This window comes from Oncorhynchus nerka, linkage group LG12 (assembly GCF_034236695.1).
Source record: "Oncorhynchus nerka isolate Pitt River linkage group LG12, Oner_Uvic_2.0, whole genome shotgun sequence".
Classification (NCBI taxonomy): domain Eukaryota; kingdom Metazoa; phylum Chordata; class Actinopteri; order Salmoniformes; family Salmonidae; genus Oncorhynchus; species Oncorhynchus nerka.
Window position 1 is genome coordinate 50,703,341 of NC_088407.1, and position 17,303 is coordinate 50,720,643.

Here is a 17,303-nt window from a genome sequence, read left to right on the forward strand (position 1 = left end):
TTGAGAACCCTGGCTGCCAATTATATCCTGCAACACAGAGAGACACACAGAGACCAGGTTCTTTGAGTTGGCATCACCATGGCAACATCCCCCAAGCTCCACAACACAAACCTTCATCAATGCTGCATTGTGTCTTTTTAAACACCCCACCCAGGGGCCTATAGAGTTTGAGTGTGTGGTGAGAGAGGAGAGTCCGGCGAGAGCTTTAAAGGACAGAGAAGTACATGTACGAGTGATGACTGGCTTTTAGTAAGATCCTACTCAGATCCTCATTTCTACAATAGATAGAGACACTGACGCACCGCCTGGGATAAACAGCCCTGACAATGACAGTCTGAGGGCCTTCACAGAGTTTGTGTTGGTGGGGTAGTGTGTTTGTGTGCGTGTGCGTGTGTGCGTGTGCGTGTGCGTGTGTGTGTGAGAGAGAGAGAAAGCTTCTTGCATTTATTGCCGGTCACTGAATCACAAACAAAACCGATACTAAGCGTTTACAATTCTAGCGTGCAATACAATATTTTTGTCTACTGACTTGCGAAAAAATCCAATAATAGACCTGACCCTAATTCTACTATTACTATAAGACAAGAATGCCCAAATACATTCCTTCATTCGCTGTGAATTACATCTGTTACACAGTGCCTCCACTGACCCTAAAATGAAGGACAGGGTCATTCAGCTCGCATTCCTAATATAGTAAAGAAAAAGTGAAAAAAGAGAGTGAGGAAAAAAGAAAAGAGGGATTTCCAGGCCGACCCGGCCTCTCCAGGGAAACTTTCTTTTTTTTAGGGATGAGACAGGAAGTGTCTTTGTGTCGGACACAAATGTCGGCCAGAGGTCACTCACTGTACCAGGTCTCAGAATAGAACAGGACTATGCCACAGAGATGGACACGTTGTTCATTTTGCGTCAGTCTGCAACTCCTCATGTCTGAAAATCATGATACAGTATGACAATTTGCTCTTCCTCCATCATCCATCCTTCATCCTCCAATTTTCCACGAACAATGTCTGCGTACACTGATGTCAGCTGTTAAATCCACTTCAATCGGTGTAGATGAAGGGGGAGGAGGCAGGTTAAAGAAGGATTTTTAAGCCTTGAGACAATTGTTGACATGGATTGTGTATGTGTGCCATTCAGAGGGTGAAAGGGCAAGACAAAAGATGTAAGTGCCTTTGAACGGGGTATGGTAGTAGGTGCCAGGCACACCTGTTTGAGTGTGTCAAGAGCTGCAACCCTGCTGAGTTTTTCAACACTCAGCTGTTTCCCATGTGCATGAAGAGGTGTCCACCTCCCAAAGGACATCCAGCCAACTTGACACAACTGTGGGAAGCATTGGAGTCAACATGGGACAGCATCCCTGTGGAGCGCTTTCAACACCTTGTAGAGTCCATGTCCCAACTAATTAAGGCTGTTCTGAGGGCAAAATGGGGTACAACTCAATAAGGTGTTCCTAATGTTTTGTACACTCAGTGTATTTCTACTGAGCAAACACTGTCTGATCACTCTAATAGTCCTTTCATCTCCAGGGGATTTCTTCTTCAGGAGGAGTACAATACAATCATTAGATGGGCTATTTTGTCTGACCAGCGGGAGCCAATTAGGTCTCTCATCTGGGCGACGTCGTCCAGTCAATGAGGTCCCAGATTACATTGAGGCCACTGGTTTATTAAGTGATGAAAACACGCTGTGTGTCCAAATATCGATTCCAACGTAACGCTATGAAATAACAGATGGCAAATATAGTATGCTTGCCTAGTAATACACTCAGTGTGTTGAGCTCATTGTGGCGTTTGACAACCAGAGGAAGGAGAGAAGATACCACATGCTACAAATCAGCCCCACACTGGCCCAGGCTAGAGACAGAGCTGTGATTTTCCCACACCAACAGCACATTTGAAAAGAGATTGTTTAAACGCATACACCACCATCTATTTTTGTGAAAGAAAAATGAACCCCTTTAAGCTCTTTGTTTGTTAGCTGCCCGCAGTAGGCAGAAGGGAGGGACAGTCAGCATTCACTCTCCTTGAGCCTGACCTCGTCTCCCCCCTCGCTCGCTCTCTCTCTCTCTCTCTCTCTCTCTCTGTCTGTCTGTCTGTCTGTCTGTCTGTCTGTCTGTCTGTCTGTCTGTCTGTCTGTCTGTCTGTCTGTCTGTCTGTCTGTGTCTCTTTCCCTCCCTTTCTCCCTCTCCATCCTTCTTCCATCCCTCCCTCCCTCCTTCCTTCTTTCACCCTAGAAATGGCCTTGTTAATTCAAGAACAAAACAAATGCCTGTACGTCACATGAGGCTGCCGAGGGGAGGACGGCTCATAATAATGGCTGGAATGGAGTGAATGGAGTGGCGTCCAACACATGGAAACCATGGAAACCATGCGTTTGAAGTGTTTGACAGCGTTCCATTTACATCCGTCCCAGCTATTACTAAGAGCCCATCCTCCCCAACTAAGGAACAACAACCGCCTGTGCTGTAATCTCGTTTTTCCTGGAAGCCATTCCTCTCCTTGCCAGAGCAGAGGAACAGCATATTCTCAGACTCATTGCATTGCAGTTGCTGTTGCTGTTGCTGTTGCTGTTGCTGTTGCCGCCGTGTGTGAATCTGTATTCATGCCCTGGAGGAATGGGGGAAAAGAGAACGTGTCAAACCAAGCCATCCCACCCCAGAAAACATGTCCTCATTATCCTGATACCCCTGGGTAGGAGAGGACATACTGACCACCGCAGCAACAACTTTACCACTAGCAAGCCCTGCAGGGTGGGCTCACAATACATGCGGACTGGGAGGGAGGGGAGTGGATGTGTGTGAGCAGACCCACATTTAAGGATGCACCTTACCTTCCCTTAATTGTCCTTACTTACTCAAAGAAGCATCTCCTGCTGACTATTCTGGATTGTTTTTGTGAGGGTTCGGCGGGTTTTAAGAGTCCTTACTACAAAATAAAAGTCCCCAACTAAGTAACTAAATGTGTGTTTGACTGGGTAGCCCAGGACTGTTAATGAAAGTCTGCAGTTAGGTAAACATATTAGGATAAAACGACAGCGCAAATACTTTTTTAAATTCAAGGTGACTTACAATGGGATCAATATTCCAATACTACTTTGGCTTATCATACTGGATCTTCCTTATCTGGCCTCGTTTGTTACTCCTTTAATTAACGCTATATCGCCAGATAAAACACAGTGTGGGTAATGCAGGCTGCTGTGTTTTGTTGCTATATCTAGTGGGTGCTAAAATACCACTCTTTTTCACTTTTGTCTTTAATGCACTGGCATATTTCAGATCATATCTATGGTATCTAATATCTATGGAAATATCTATGGTATTCTGCAAAACGTTTTCTCCCGTGTTGAGAGGGCTACTATATCTAATCTTCTCATTCTCCAAGAGGGAGGTGCCAACCTTGTCACACGTTATCAATCATCGAGCACGATGCTTTTTCGTGACAAACACACCCATAGAGGCAATCATACTTTCCCGTCAGCGTTCCTAAGCATAAGGGCTTTCCTTTACCCCCCCCCCCCACCACTCTAAAATATCTGACTGAACTCACACGTTTACGTCTATGAAGTCTCCACTGAGGATTCTACTAACCTGTTCAGTTCATATGCTGGGTTAGCATCCTCGGGAAATGTAGTGGTGGGAGGATTGTTACTAAAGGCTATTTGAAGCATTACCCAGCAGGACCAGCACTGTCCTCTGGCTCAAATGACTGAACAACTGCCCCAGAGATACACTTTCATCCTTCACATCCATCCATCTCAGCGGATCCCTTCTTTCATACACCAATTCAAATGCATCCCAGTTCGAATCAATCTACCTTCCTTTGCTTTGGTAGTGGAGCTTTCTGGGAATTGCTCGATGACAGGTTGCAACTTAGGGAGTTCACAGAACTGTCAGTGTTCTGATACGGGTTTATAGTTCTTAAGCTGATTCAGTCCAAGCTTACAAAGCAATCTGCTCACAAACGGTTACCCAGGATTACATTCAATTTAGGTGAATGGAGTCCGCAGCCGTGGATGTAGCCCGATAGTCCTCCCCAACGTCTTATCCATTTCTGCAATTGGCTGCATGTCAGCCAGCTAAGAGCATATTGAAAAGATCTGCCCCTCTAGGACCCATGATGCACCTCTACTGCGGTGCAGCATATGCTCAAACTGGATTTGATGTCGAGTGTGGGATGGAGCCAGGTCCTGTTTCGCATTCTTTGCTATAGAAGCAGACTAGAATGTCCTGGCACAATGTCTGTCTGTCACCACTGCCTGTCTTCTCTGGTATATGACATTTGCCACTTCCGGTGGGTAAAAGCAACCCCCATCCAGATGACAGAGACTTCGAGAGTATATGGGGAGACAGCGGAGGTACTGTACCTTCCAGCTCCCTCCGCCTCCCTTCATTCATCTCGTGAAGATAGTGGTCTCGCATGAATATTGAGTTGCAGCTTATGAAATGCGACATCGCAATGAAAGATTGGTTTCCCGGGGTGTTGCCATGCGAGACAAAAAAAGTGGGTGAATCTTCAAATAATCATTTGCCAAATGTCCATATACGTGTAGATGACAAATACATGGCTTGTCATTTGTGTTTTACAACCATAAAGGAACAGCAGCTCATGGTTCAGAGGCATACGCAAAGTTATATGAGCCCTTTGAAGTTTCATAATTCTGTGTATTATACTATCAGCATTTCAGATGACCAAATCTATTGCTGAAGTACTACTAGTAGAACAAATACACTACCAGTATACCACAGAGTATACGAAACATTAAGAACCAGGTGAAAGGTGACATCCAAGTGAAAGCTATGATCCCTTATTGATGTCACTTGTTAAATCCACTTCAATCAGCGCAGATGAGGGGGAGGAGGCAGGTTAAAGAAGGATTTTTTAAAAAGCCTAGAGACAATTGAGACATGGATTGTGTATGTGTGCCACTCAGAGGTTGAATGGGAAAAACAAAAGATTGAAGGGCCTTTGAATGGAATATGGTAGTAGGTGCCAGGCGCACCAGTTTGTGTCACAAACTGCAACGCAGCTGGGGTTTGGTCACATACACATAGTTAGCAGATGTTATTGGTAACATACACATATTTAGCAGATGTTATTGGGCACATACACATATTTAGCAGATGTTATTGGGCACATACACATATTTAGCAGATGTTATTGGTAACATACACATATTTAGCAGATGTTATTGGGCACATACACATATTTAGCAGATGTTATTGGGCACATACACATATTTAGCAGATGTTATTGGGCACATACACATATTTAGCAGATGTTATTGGGCACATACACATATTTAGCAGATGTTATTGGTAACATACACATATTTAGCAGATGTTATTGGGCACATACACATATTTAGCAGATGTTATTGGTAACATACACATATTTAGTGTTATTGGGCATTATTTAGCAGATGTATTGGGCACATACACATATTTAGCAGATGTTATTGGTAACATACACATATTTAGCAGATGTTATTGGGCACATACACATATTTAGCAGATGTTATTGGGCACATACACATATTTAGCAGATGTTATTGGGCACATACACATATTTAGCAGATGTTATTGGGCACATACACATATTTAGCAGATGTTATTGGCACATACACATATTTAGCAGATGTTATTGCGGGTGTAGGGAAACGTGTGTGTTCTCAGCTCCAACAGCGCAGTAACATCGAACAACACACAGCAACACATACGATATTAGGAAGGTGTTTCTAATGTTTTGTATACCCTGGGTATATCACTATACCGAATGGGTTACTGAGCTGCATTGTGTAGTGTGCTGTAGCTAACGAACAGGTGCTAGTTAGTTGATTGCATTCCAGGGTTGTGAGTGAGAGGATTCCCTGGGTGGGGGTTAGGAGGAGATGAAGTGTGGGGGTGGGGTATGTAACTAGGAGACAAAGAGATAATGAGGAGGGTTGACATGTTCCCCTGTCAGAGAATAATCTAGGACCGAGGCACCCTATATGCCTGGGCTTGTGGGAACGAATCCTCTGGGAAATCATAATGACTATACCATTTAGACACTACCCCAGGAGGATGTCATTGGGAGTCTATTGCACACTTCCTGATGTTCAGGTTTTAGTGATGGCTTTCGTGGCTTTCAATAATGTGGTTTTAAGCAGTAAATCAATGAAGTAATCCAATGGCTTGATGTCCTTGATGTGTTCAAGGTTAAGTGAGACTGAACGTAGTCAGTCAGAAGCTTTCAGTTTTACACAAGTGCACAGAATTACACCTCGAGCAGCGTTTCCAAAACTCTGTCCTCGGGATGCACGTTTTGGTTTTTGCCCTAACACTACACAGCGTATTCAAAGGATCAAAGCTCGATGAGTAGTTGATTATTTCAATCAAATGGGTAGTGCTAGGGCAAAAACCGTAACGTGCACCCTTTGGGGTCCTGAGGACCGAGTTGGGGAAACCCCGGTCAAGAGGTTAAAATGGACAAAGCTGTCAAATAAAAGTTTATCAATTCACATCACTGTTTAGAAGTGGTAAAAATCGAAGAGAATTTTTACCACACACAAAGGACATCATCGATCATAACATGCAACAAACCGAGTCCTCGGGAATTGTCATTTGCTTCTGAGAGAGTGCAAGAAACAATTGTATCTTTTACCTGCAAACTGAATTACTATTGATTAGGCAAGCTGCAATCAAAACTGACCTATGCCCTAATTGACATTAAGCAGTTAATCCCACATTGAGTTGACGAAAGCAAAGCAGTCAGCGTCGGATCAATGGGACAAACAGGCAGAGGTAATACAGGATCAGAGATGTTCTAACCTTTTCACAACCACAAATTTGATAGGGGACACATTCAAATCCAGCCTGAGGATTGTGGATCTTCAGGAACTCTTATTACAAAATACATCATCAATCAATGTGTATTCACTTATAGTCACAGTTAGTGTAACAACAATCCCGACAATGGCAACAAGAGGTATGGGGGTTAATAAGTCAGTTCTGAGTACGAAGATACAAGCTGATCTGTCGAAGAAGCTGTCAGGAAAAAGTGAAATGTGCTCAGCATTTGATAATGGTGACCCGAAGACATCACATTTCAGGCACCACCATCTGTGAGTTATTAAAATAGAGCCCACGGTCCAAACCAGCCTGCTTGTCTTCTCTCTGCAAGGCGTTCGCACCACAGACAGACTTTGTGGAGTGCAGAGGTGGAGGGAAAGTAAGAGAAAGTAGCATTGGGTTAAAAATAGGTTTGCTCTAAGATTACAGGGGGTTTTCAGAATAACACATATATATATATATATATTTTCTTATGAACTACCCCCCTGTTCCGTTTCCCTCAGTATAGTTCCATTGTCCTATGACCTTGAAGAGACAGAGAGCCCATTCAATTCATGCATACATTTGATCCCTTTGTCTAGCAGGCATTGTTTTAGCCTGCCAACAAAACAACACATTTAATCTATTGAAAGGCCAACACAATTGTCTGTCAGGCTCTTTCCGAGTAGCTAGGGCATTCTTATTTATTGTGGCAATCATACCTTCCTCATGTTCATGCAAAAGGGATCATGTTCAAAACGAGAGCACATACTGTAATGTTATATTCTTTATATGTAATATCAACTTGTTAACATTCTGTTTGAAAGTGTAATGTGATTGTGTGGTTCTTTCACCTGTTAGTTACACAATACTGGGTATGAATGAAGCCCTGACCAAAAAAAAGTGACATTACAACCATCTAGATCATTGCTTTGGCATGATGTTAGTTTCCCATCACAAGGAAGTACCAAGTCAATGACAATACATTGGATGTGTGGGCTTTCTCTGACCAGAATCTGAAGACAGAGTGTACCAGAACCCTAAGGGTCTGCCTTTTCAATTTAGGACACGATGGTATCATGCACATTCTTGCCAAGAAACCTTTAATACAGAATTACGTCTGCTTTTGGTTACTGTTCTGTGAGTCTGCAGCTGTTTCTGTTTCTGTGTAAGAAATACTCTATACTGTATACATGTGAATGGTGTATCTCTACACTGCAGTAGGATGTCATGTTACAGCTATGTCACTATTCCTCACCTTCTTTTGAAATAAGAGAGCAGTTTGGCATACACTATGATGTCAAATGAAATGCAGAATCAAGGGATTGTTGAACATGTGTTCAGGGCACATTTGAAAGAAACTCTCCTCCAGCAGTGCCAATACCTTTTGTCATACAGTGGGGAGAACAAGTATTTGATAACCTGCAAATCGGCAGTGTTTCCTACTTACAAAGCATGTAGAGGTCTGTAGTTTTTTTTATCATAGGTACACTTCATCTGTGAGAGACGGAATCTAAAAACAGAAATCCAGAAAAATCACATTGTATGATTTTTAAGTAATTAATTTGCATTTTATTGCAGGACATAAGTCTTTGATACATCAGAAAAGCAGAACTTAATATTTGGTACAGAAACCTTTGTTTGAAATTACAGAGATCATACGTTTCCTGTAGTTCTTGACCAGGTTTGCACACACTGCAGCAGGGATTTTGGCCCACTCCTCCATACAGACCTTCTTCAGATCCTTCAGGTTTCGGGGCTGTCGCTGGGCAATACAGACGTTCAGCTCCCTCCAAAGATTTTCTATTGGGTTCAGGTCTGGAGACTGGCTAGGCCACTCCAGGACCTTGAGCTGCTTCTTACGGAGCCACTCCTTAGTTGCCCTGGCTGTGTGTTTCGGGTCGTTGTCATGCTGGAAGACCCAGCCACGACCCATCTTCAATGCTCTTACTGAGGGAAGGAGGTTGTTGGCCAAGATCTCGCGATACATGGCCCCATCCATCTTCCCCTCAATACGGTGCAGTCGTCCTGTCCCCTTTGCAGAAAAGCCTCCCAAAAGAATGTTTCCACCTCCAGGATTCACGGTTAGGATGGTGTTCTTGGGTTTGTACTCATCCTTCTTCTTCCTCCAAACACGCCGAGTGGAGTTTAGACCAAAAAGCTCTATTTTTGTCTCATCAGACCACATGACCTTCTCCCATTCCTCCTTTGGATCATCCAGATGGTCATTGGTAAACTTCAGACGGGCCTGGACATGCGCTGGCTTGAGCAGGGGGACCTTGCGTGCGCTGCAGGATTTTAATCCATGGCGGCGTAGTGTGTTACTAATGGTTTTCTTTGAGACTGTGGTCCCAGCTCTCTTCAGGTCATTGACCAGGTCCTGCCGTGTAGTTCTGGGCTGATCCCTCACCTTCCTCATGATCATTGATGCCCCACGAGGTGAGATCTTGCATGGAGCCCCAGACCGAGGGTGATTGACCGTCATCTTGAACTTCTTCCATTTTCTATTAATTGCGCCAACAGTTGTTGCCTTCTCACCAAGCTACTTGCCTATTGTCCTGTAGCCCATCCCAGCCTTGTGCATGTCTATTTATCCCTGATGTCCTTACACAGCTCTCTGGTCTTGGCCATTGTGGAGAGGTTGGAGTCTGTTTGATTAAGTGTGTGGACAGGTGTCTTTCATACAGGTAACGAGTTCAAACAGGTGCAGTTAATACAGGTAAGGAGTGGAGAACAGGAGGGATTCTTAAAGAAAAACTAACAGGTCTGTGTGAGCCGGAATTCTTACATTCTTGCTGGTTGGTAGGTGATCAAATACTTATGTCATCCAATAAAATGCAAATGAATTACTTAAAAATCATACAATGTGATTTTCTGGATTTTTGTTTTAGATTCCGTCTCTCACAGTTGAAGTGTACCTATGATTTAAAAAATTACAGACCTTTACATGCTTTGTAAGTAGGAAAACCTGCAAAATCGGCAGTGTATCAAATACTTGTTCTCCCCACTGTACATGGATATCTGCTAGAGCAAACAGAGTTGGCTTTCCGATTTGATAGTCAGAGCGCCGGTTGTTTTCATTCACCTCGGCTCCATAATGAGGAAGCCCACAGACTAATAAACAAGCGTGTGTTAGGTTTATTAAGCAGACTGGCAGCTTCTGACTTGGAAGCTCTTCATGAGCATTGGCAAAAACTTGGCCGTAAAAGGCGTCAACAAAACATTTATTCTTCACAATATTGATTCTGGTTTTAATCCAAGACTACATACATGATATGTTGGCTGGAAGAAAAGCTTGTCCTGTAGCTTCATTTTCAAACTTTGGATGGGCCCACACAGGGACTGAAAGTCATCTAGGACCCAGAGTTTCCCAGTGAGGTGATCTGGTCAAGAAAAGCCCTGGCCTATCCAGAGCAGAGGGAATGATGATCCTTACGACCATATCCCAGAGCATGACTCTGTGTAACAATATGAAAGGATGTTAATAATCAAGGGGGAGTGTGGCTACCTTCGGCCTCAGCGCTGTGACTCTGGGTAGCAGATGTTCATTGGGATTGTGCTGATCGCAGCCCAGTGTTGTGATTTTAAAGGCTGCCCTGGGTTCCAGCCTGCCGCTGTGGTCTCTATTTATAAACAGTGGCGGTCCCGCCGAGGTTGAATGAAACAGGGAACGTCAGCAGATTCTTCATCACAAAGCCCAGGAAAAACACAAGCGTTAAGGGAGCTGAGTGAACTACAGTGTAGGGAAGACTATTCAAAACACCTCATTGTATAATGATGGAGCTGCTTTTTTAATACTCAGCTATGTTTTGGGGTAGAATGTGAAACTCTCACGTCTATTTCTGGGTTGTTTCTCATACAAAACCTGTCATTGTTTTCTCCCATGAGAATACTCTGCTCACTGTTTCATGGCAGTGCTAGTTATAATTGGTGTATGCTTTTCTTGTGGCGATAATAGTCGTCTTCTAATGATCATTTTAATTCGTATTTTGTTGCGACGCAACAGGGTGTAACGCTAGCATCGACATAGTAGAAACTCCTTGTCGGTGTTGCATTAGTAAATGTATGTTTCTTGCATTGATTCCAATACTCGGCTTCCCTCCATAACCAAAGGTGGACACAAAGAGGAAGTGGGGAACAGGATGAGGGAAGTGAACTGGAAGTGATCGTCGTGTCGTAGGAACCTTAGGTAAAAGCCTTGAGGTCTGCCTGTCTGTCTGTCTGCCGGTCTATCTCTCTTTCCTTCTCTCTGCATCTCTCTCAATCCATCTACCTACCTATCTCTTTCTCTCTTGCTCTTGGTGAATTATGCCGACTGAAATGACAGAAATAGTCCATCAGGATTAGGGCTGACATCACAAAGTTGAAGTCAACCTGCTCTCCGGAGCCCTACAAGGAATGAAGCAACAGATTGCTGTTATCATGCATTTTGATACACATACTACAATAAAAGAATAATGAAACGAGAGGGGAATGGACATCTTTTTTGAGAGGACTATTTTCTCATGACAGACAGGCAATAATCTAGAGAACTACATGAATATGAATAACTGACAGAAGCTGCCATGACGGACCCCATGCATGACATCCAGTTCCACACAGCACAACACAGCCACCTGCTCATCTGAAGATAAGGGTTTGAAACGCAAGTCTCCAAGGGACTGTTTGATATTAGCATTGTCAAATGGAGGCTCTTGTGATAAAGACTCAAATAGGCATTTTCTGTATTCAACACTGTATTCAAAGAGATCATGATTTCCGCAAACATACAAAGTACGTATCCACACTGAACAAAAATATGTAAAGTGTTCCATGTTTCCTGAGTTGAAATAAAAGAGCGGGCAATTGGAATGCTGACTGCAGGAATGTCCAACAGAGCTGTTGCCAGAGAATTTAATGTTAATTTCTTTACCATATGTCGACTCCAACATCGTTTTTGAGACCAGCTGATTGGATTCCCACCCAGTTGACTACTTTAAAATGATGGACGCTCTCAATGGCAATGCCCATGCTAAAATGGATTATATCCATGATGAGTCTTCTATCTCTATTAGCCTCTTTTGGAAACGCAAATGCGCCATAAAATAATTAGTGCTTTGTAAGTCAAGCTGTTGCTAATAATTATTTGCTTTCCACAAGCTTTCAAGCTTTTAAAGATATTGAATTACGTTCAGTTGTGCAACTGAGTAGGTTTCTCCTTTTCCCAAACAATAAGTTCCCTTTTTAATTGTAATTGAATGGGTGTGTGAATTAAGATATGATTTAGTTTCATCTTGCAATGAATGGAAACATAATAATGAACCGATTGAGTGCTATTTCAATACTTCAGTCAGTTTTACTCCATTAAAAAAAAAAACTTTCTCAGAATGCCACTGTAATGATGAGAGAGACCACGCCTTCCTTCGACTCTGATTGGGTCATATTCACCAGCTGGTGTTCTCCATTGGATAGTGCACATCCATTGAATCCCTCCTCCTTCACCTTTGTCAAGTTCTGCACTTTCATTGAAACGTCTTGTTGTTTCCCAGGCTAGGAAATAAGTTCACAGGCTTTATTTGAGCTTTGGATGACAAGAGGGCACCACCAGAAGATAAAAGCCGAGAAGTTGTCTTTGGATTTCCCTGAAAGTCGAGTGGGACCCGCCAAAAATTGACGGGGGAAGTATACATTTTAGAGCAGTGAGCCATCGAATAAAAAAAAAAAGGCTGCAGTAGCAACCGAGTTAGAAGCGTGCAACATTGTTGCAGTAAGGTTGGAACTGCGCCGACAAGGGAATAGCACACTGCAATGCTTAACTGGAAACCATTTTATCAGACTTTTCTATTGTAAAGTTTTCTCAAATTCGAATTAAATCTCTGGTGTTTAACGGGAATACAAAAAATATTTTTGAAAAAAGGATACATAAATAAAATAAAAAAATATGCCGGACCAAATTACAGTTTCGGAGTTCGTGGCGGAGACAAATGAAGATTACAAAGCGCCGACGGCTTCAAACTTCACCACCAGAATGTCCCACTGTAGGAATACCGTGACCGCTTTGGAGGAGGTGAGTTGTGCGGTGAAATTTTAGACGCGTAGGGCTACTTCAAGGTCCGCATCGCTGGACACGAACGAGGTTAGAGCTAATGCAGAACTTCAACCTAGTTGCAGTTCGTAGGTCGGTTATAAACGTACCCTGAGGTAATTGGCAAGATGCTGTCATCACAGCAGGCTATTTTATTATTCATGGTTGGGCGTTTTCATCAAGCAGGCTTCTGGCTCCGTTTGTCCTGCGTTGCTCTCACACAGAGGAAAGTGGAAACGTATCTTCTCCAATTAGGCGTCATTGATTTTTTTTTTACACAGCTTCTCTATTGTTGCTATTATGTACATAATATAATAAAATCCGAAGAGTTATTGGATAATAGAACTGCGTAATGGGAATTACAGCCTCTTTGTTTACTTGGAGACTCCCCCTTTAGTCATTAGTTTACAACCAACGAGTTCAAAACGAATCGCTTGGCCCTAATGATACATTAACTTCAAAAATAATAACCCGTTTCCCAGGGAAACATGGGCAGCACAGTGGAAAGTTATATCATGTAAACAATGGCTCTGCGTTTCGTTTTTGTTTCATGTCTATTGAGGAATAGAAGAGCTTTGTCATGAATGTGGCACCTGTCTCAAAAATTAACTATTTATGTTAGGCTACGCCCGAAATACTGTTTTACTCTGGGTTTATTAGATGGGTAAGCTTCATCAAACTTGCAGGTCGTTGTCAGAAAGGACACTTATGCTTTGTTTTCTGAAAACCTACCAACACCACCCATCTCTATACAGCCAACAGAGCTCTGAGCCTCGCCCTGTCAAATGATATAAATAGCATTTCCCACATGGGAAGCTGCCGCACCACAGACTGCGTATGCTCCACTTCCACATATTACTAACCATTGTTCAAAAGGCAACAACAGCTAATGTCAGCCATTTCTGAAGTTATATAACAAGGGACCAGCATTTGAGACCAGCAACATTTTTTTGAAATATGCCTACTCCATTCTTGGTTGTGCATGAGGAGACCCACCTAAGCCCCTGATCATGTCCTTAAATCTGCTGTATTGCCACTGTTTGCATGAAAGGTGTGCTGCTAAGCTTCCTCCTTGTAAGTAAGAATTTCACAAATAAGATTTGATTGGATAATCATGCATGTTTTTTAATTTAACCTTTATTTAACTGGGCAAGTCAGTTAAGAACACATTTTTATTTACAATGACGGCCTACACTGGCCAAACCTGGACGACGCTGGGCCAATTGTGCGCTGCCCTATGGGACACCCAATCACGGCCGGTTGTGATACAGCCTGGATGTAAAGATGTGCACTGAACAAAAATATAAGCGATCCCAGAAATGTTTCATACACACAAAAAGCTTATTTTTCGCAAATGTTGGGCACACGCCAGCCCAGGACGTCCACATCTGGCTTCTTCACCTGCTGGATCGTCTGAAGGGGGATGTGCTGAGGAGTATTTCTGTCTGTAATAAAGCCCTTTTGTGGGGAAAAACTAATTCTGGTTGGCTGGGCCTGGCTCCCCAGTGGCCCTCCCAGGCTCAACCATGGCTGTGCCCTTGCCCAGTCATATGCCCAACAATCGATTAGGGCCTCACGAATTTAATTCAATTGACTGATTTCCTTACATGAACTGTAATGCAGAAAACTCTTTGAAATGGTTGTGTTTATATATGCGTTCAGTAAAGTAGTTATTTCAGGGAAGAAATGCTGCAGGAGGGACAACGGGTTCACGCTAAGCAAAGTTAGTCCGTTTTGTCCTCAATACATACGGACAGTATCTTCTTTTAGTGGTACAACGTTTTCACTCTCTTAGATGTTAACTGACTTGAGGGAAAAATGCATCAAGCTTTGAAGGCATGTCATCAGAATAACATCCTGGCATCGGAGTTGAGGCTTTGATTCCAGACAACCTCAGACAGACTATCTACACACCTGTACGAGAGAGAGCACTAAACTTGTGGTTCTGGAGGTGTGAAGTAGGCAGGCAGCTGTTTAAAGCTGACAGGTGATTAACCTTTCCTAAAGGTGTAAATGGTTAGATTAAATTTTGTGTTCAGTGGTTGTGGCCTAGCAGGGCCAGGAGTTTTTCCCGGACCACATGACCTGACCAGGAAACTCTGGGCACATGTTATATAGCCCATAGGTAACTGTTCAGAGCTGCCTGTGGTTGTTGTGTAGATGTTTCTTGTGGCCTGCTCTGGTTTAAACCTTCAGTGTCTCAACAGTATCTTGGAGAGAGTGTGTCTGTGTGGAAATGTTTCAGATTATTAAAATATATATATATTTTTTTACATTGACCTTTCCGCATTGTGGCAGGGAAAACACAAGTGCAATTGTTGTAAGGGCATGTTTTGTCTCAACTGAGGACAGGCACAACACAACCTTAAATGATGCAAATCGGGACTAAGCGCCAAAGTATGAGAATATGAAAAAAAGAACATTTACACTTTTGTGTGATAATTGACGTTAAAGTTAAAAACATTGGATTTTGGAAATCTTTTTCACAAAAAGTATTAAATAGTTGGCAGCCCTGTTTGTAAACTTTTGTAAATGATATCAATCTCAACCGTTTATATTTTCCAGTGATGGAGACATGGATGTTTCATAGTATGGTGAGGTATATATTAAAAAAAAATTTAAAAAAAATTTGCATTCAGGTCCAAAAGTTCATTTTCTGAGCACTTCTACGATGGGCAAATATGTCTGGAAGGTTTTGTTCATATCTAAAGGGATTGCTGTCAAAAAGTGATTGAATTCAAATGAATTTACCCAAGGACAACGAGGCCTTGAGTCTGTTTGCCCAATTAGACAACGCAGTGAACTGCCAACATGTATTGTGTCCTGGCGGCTGACTGGAATCAGAAATGCACTCAAAAGGTGCCTTGGCCCGCGGCAGTGCTTTTGAACACGACAGATTTTTCCTTACTGCTCTAGTAATGTTATTAAGGTGCAATGAACAAATGCAAACCTCATTTGATTAATCCAGTATATTTAAGCAGGTGAAAGGTCAATGGGTTTTATTCTTGTTTTGTGTGTGGGAAGTAGGCCTAAATATTGTCCATGTCTATCAATGGACACCACCACTGGGCACTGTCAAATCAGAGAAGCAACTTCCTATTAAACGAGGTAAATAGACAACAAAGAAAGACCCCAAGTGCTTTTTGGTTCTCTATTCCTCACCTCCTTGTTGATGACTAAACAATAAAGACCCAATGTTTTATGTTCTGTACCAACAAGTATTTACACATGGCCAATAGACCACATCCCTGTTTATTGAGTGCACGAAGGATCTCTGATAGTTATGAATCCTCAGCAATGTGCTGATTCTGTGACCATAAAGAATTGTGTCCTGCGATAAAAGTGCCAGCGTCTCCATTTTTGTCCTTGACAGTTGAGGACTGTCTGAAGGCAACGAGAGCGGAACACATCTAGCCTACTCAAGTCTGTACTTCAGCAATTGAAAAAAATGTTGACTGTGCAGCAGATGTTTCGCAATATGTAGAATGACCGTTGTCGTTCCAGTTTGTGGAATTGCCCTATTGCTTGTCACGCTGGTATTTAGGCCTACACATTTTGGCGCCCCAAATTTTGCGTTCCCATTAAACTATGCACTTTTGTGCTAAATAATTGACATTGAGGAAATGACGTGGGTTTTGTCAGCACAGTAGATGCAACAACACCTGATTCCATGCAGGCTGTACATGTTGGCGTGAAATATTTTAATTCTGGAAGGGGTGAGAATTTGAGGATCTAGATGGACTAAGTTCTGTTTCAAGAGGGCTGATTTCAAGAGGTCCAGCAGAACCACCAGTTCAGTTTGATGATAGCTTGTCTCGTTTGAGTGCTCTGGAATCGTTGATATGGGCCTACTGCCTCACTCTTCACATCCCTCAATCTTGACTGATGGCATCGATCGGGTCTGTTCAGATGAGCCCTCTAGTGTTACACAGAGGGAGATACTCTATCTATGAGACACTATACAGCACAGAGCTTAATGGGACCTAGTCTGTTGTGTGATAAACCAATTACAGTGGGCGGAACTTTAATTAGGTTTGCGGCTGTAAAAGCTTTGTCTATCATCCCCAAATAAATTGGCTTAATGTGCCCTGCAGAGGAGGAGCCACTAAAAGTGCTACTCGGATTACCGTTCTCTTAAAACCACAACTATAAGAAAACAGTTTGTCCCCCCCCCCCACCCGCTGAGCTTTTTTTTACAAGAGCCTTGGTTTATATTAGTCTGATGATCACATACGTTCTCATTTTGAGCAAGCAAGTCTCTGACTGTGCAGATGTTACTTTGCTCAGAGTTCGAGAGGAATGCACAGTGTTTTGAAAGAGGCGACGCCATCACAGAACATTTAGGGAAAGTGGGATACCTTGTCAGCAGTACAACTGAAATGTGTCTTCCTCATTTACCCCATCCCCTCTGAATCAGAGAGGTGCGGGGGA

General features: G+C 42.8%; 1 protein-coding gene across 5 annotated transcripts in view; it reads left to right on the forward strand.

Moving 5' to 3' along the window:
• Positions 1-12,299: 12,299 nt before the first annotated feature.
• Positions 12,300-17,303, forward strand: part of asap2a (ArfGAP with SH3 domain, ankyrin repeat and PH domain 2a) — a 100,322-nt gene continuing 95,318 nt past the window's right edge. For 3 of the 5 annotated variants that reach the window (XM_065025631.1, XM_029675062.2, XM_029675063.2), the window contains exon 1: positions 12,301-12,854. In XM_065025631.1, the coding sequence (XP_064881703.1) occupies positions 12,729-12,854 (126 nt within the window). In that variant the 5' untranslated portion in view covers positions 12,301-12,728. Of the gene's footprint in view, positions 12,855-17,303 lie in introns of all 5 variants that reach the window. The other 2 variants (XM_065025632.1, XM_065025630.1) reach the window with 2 other exon arrangements.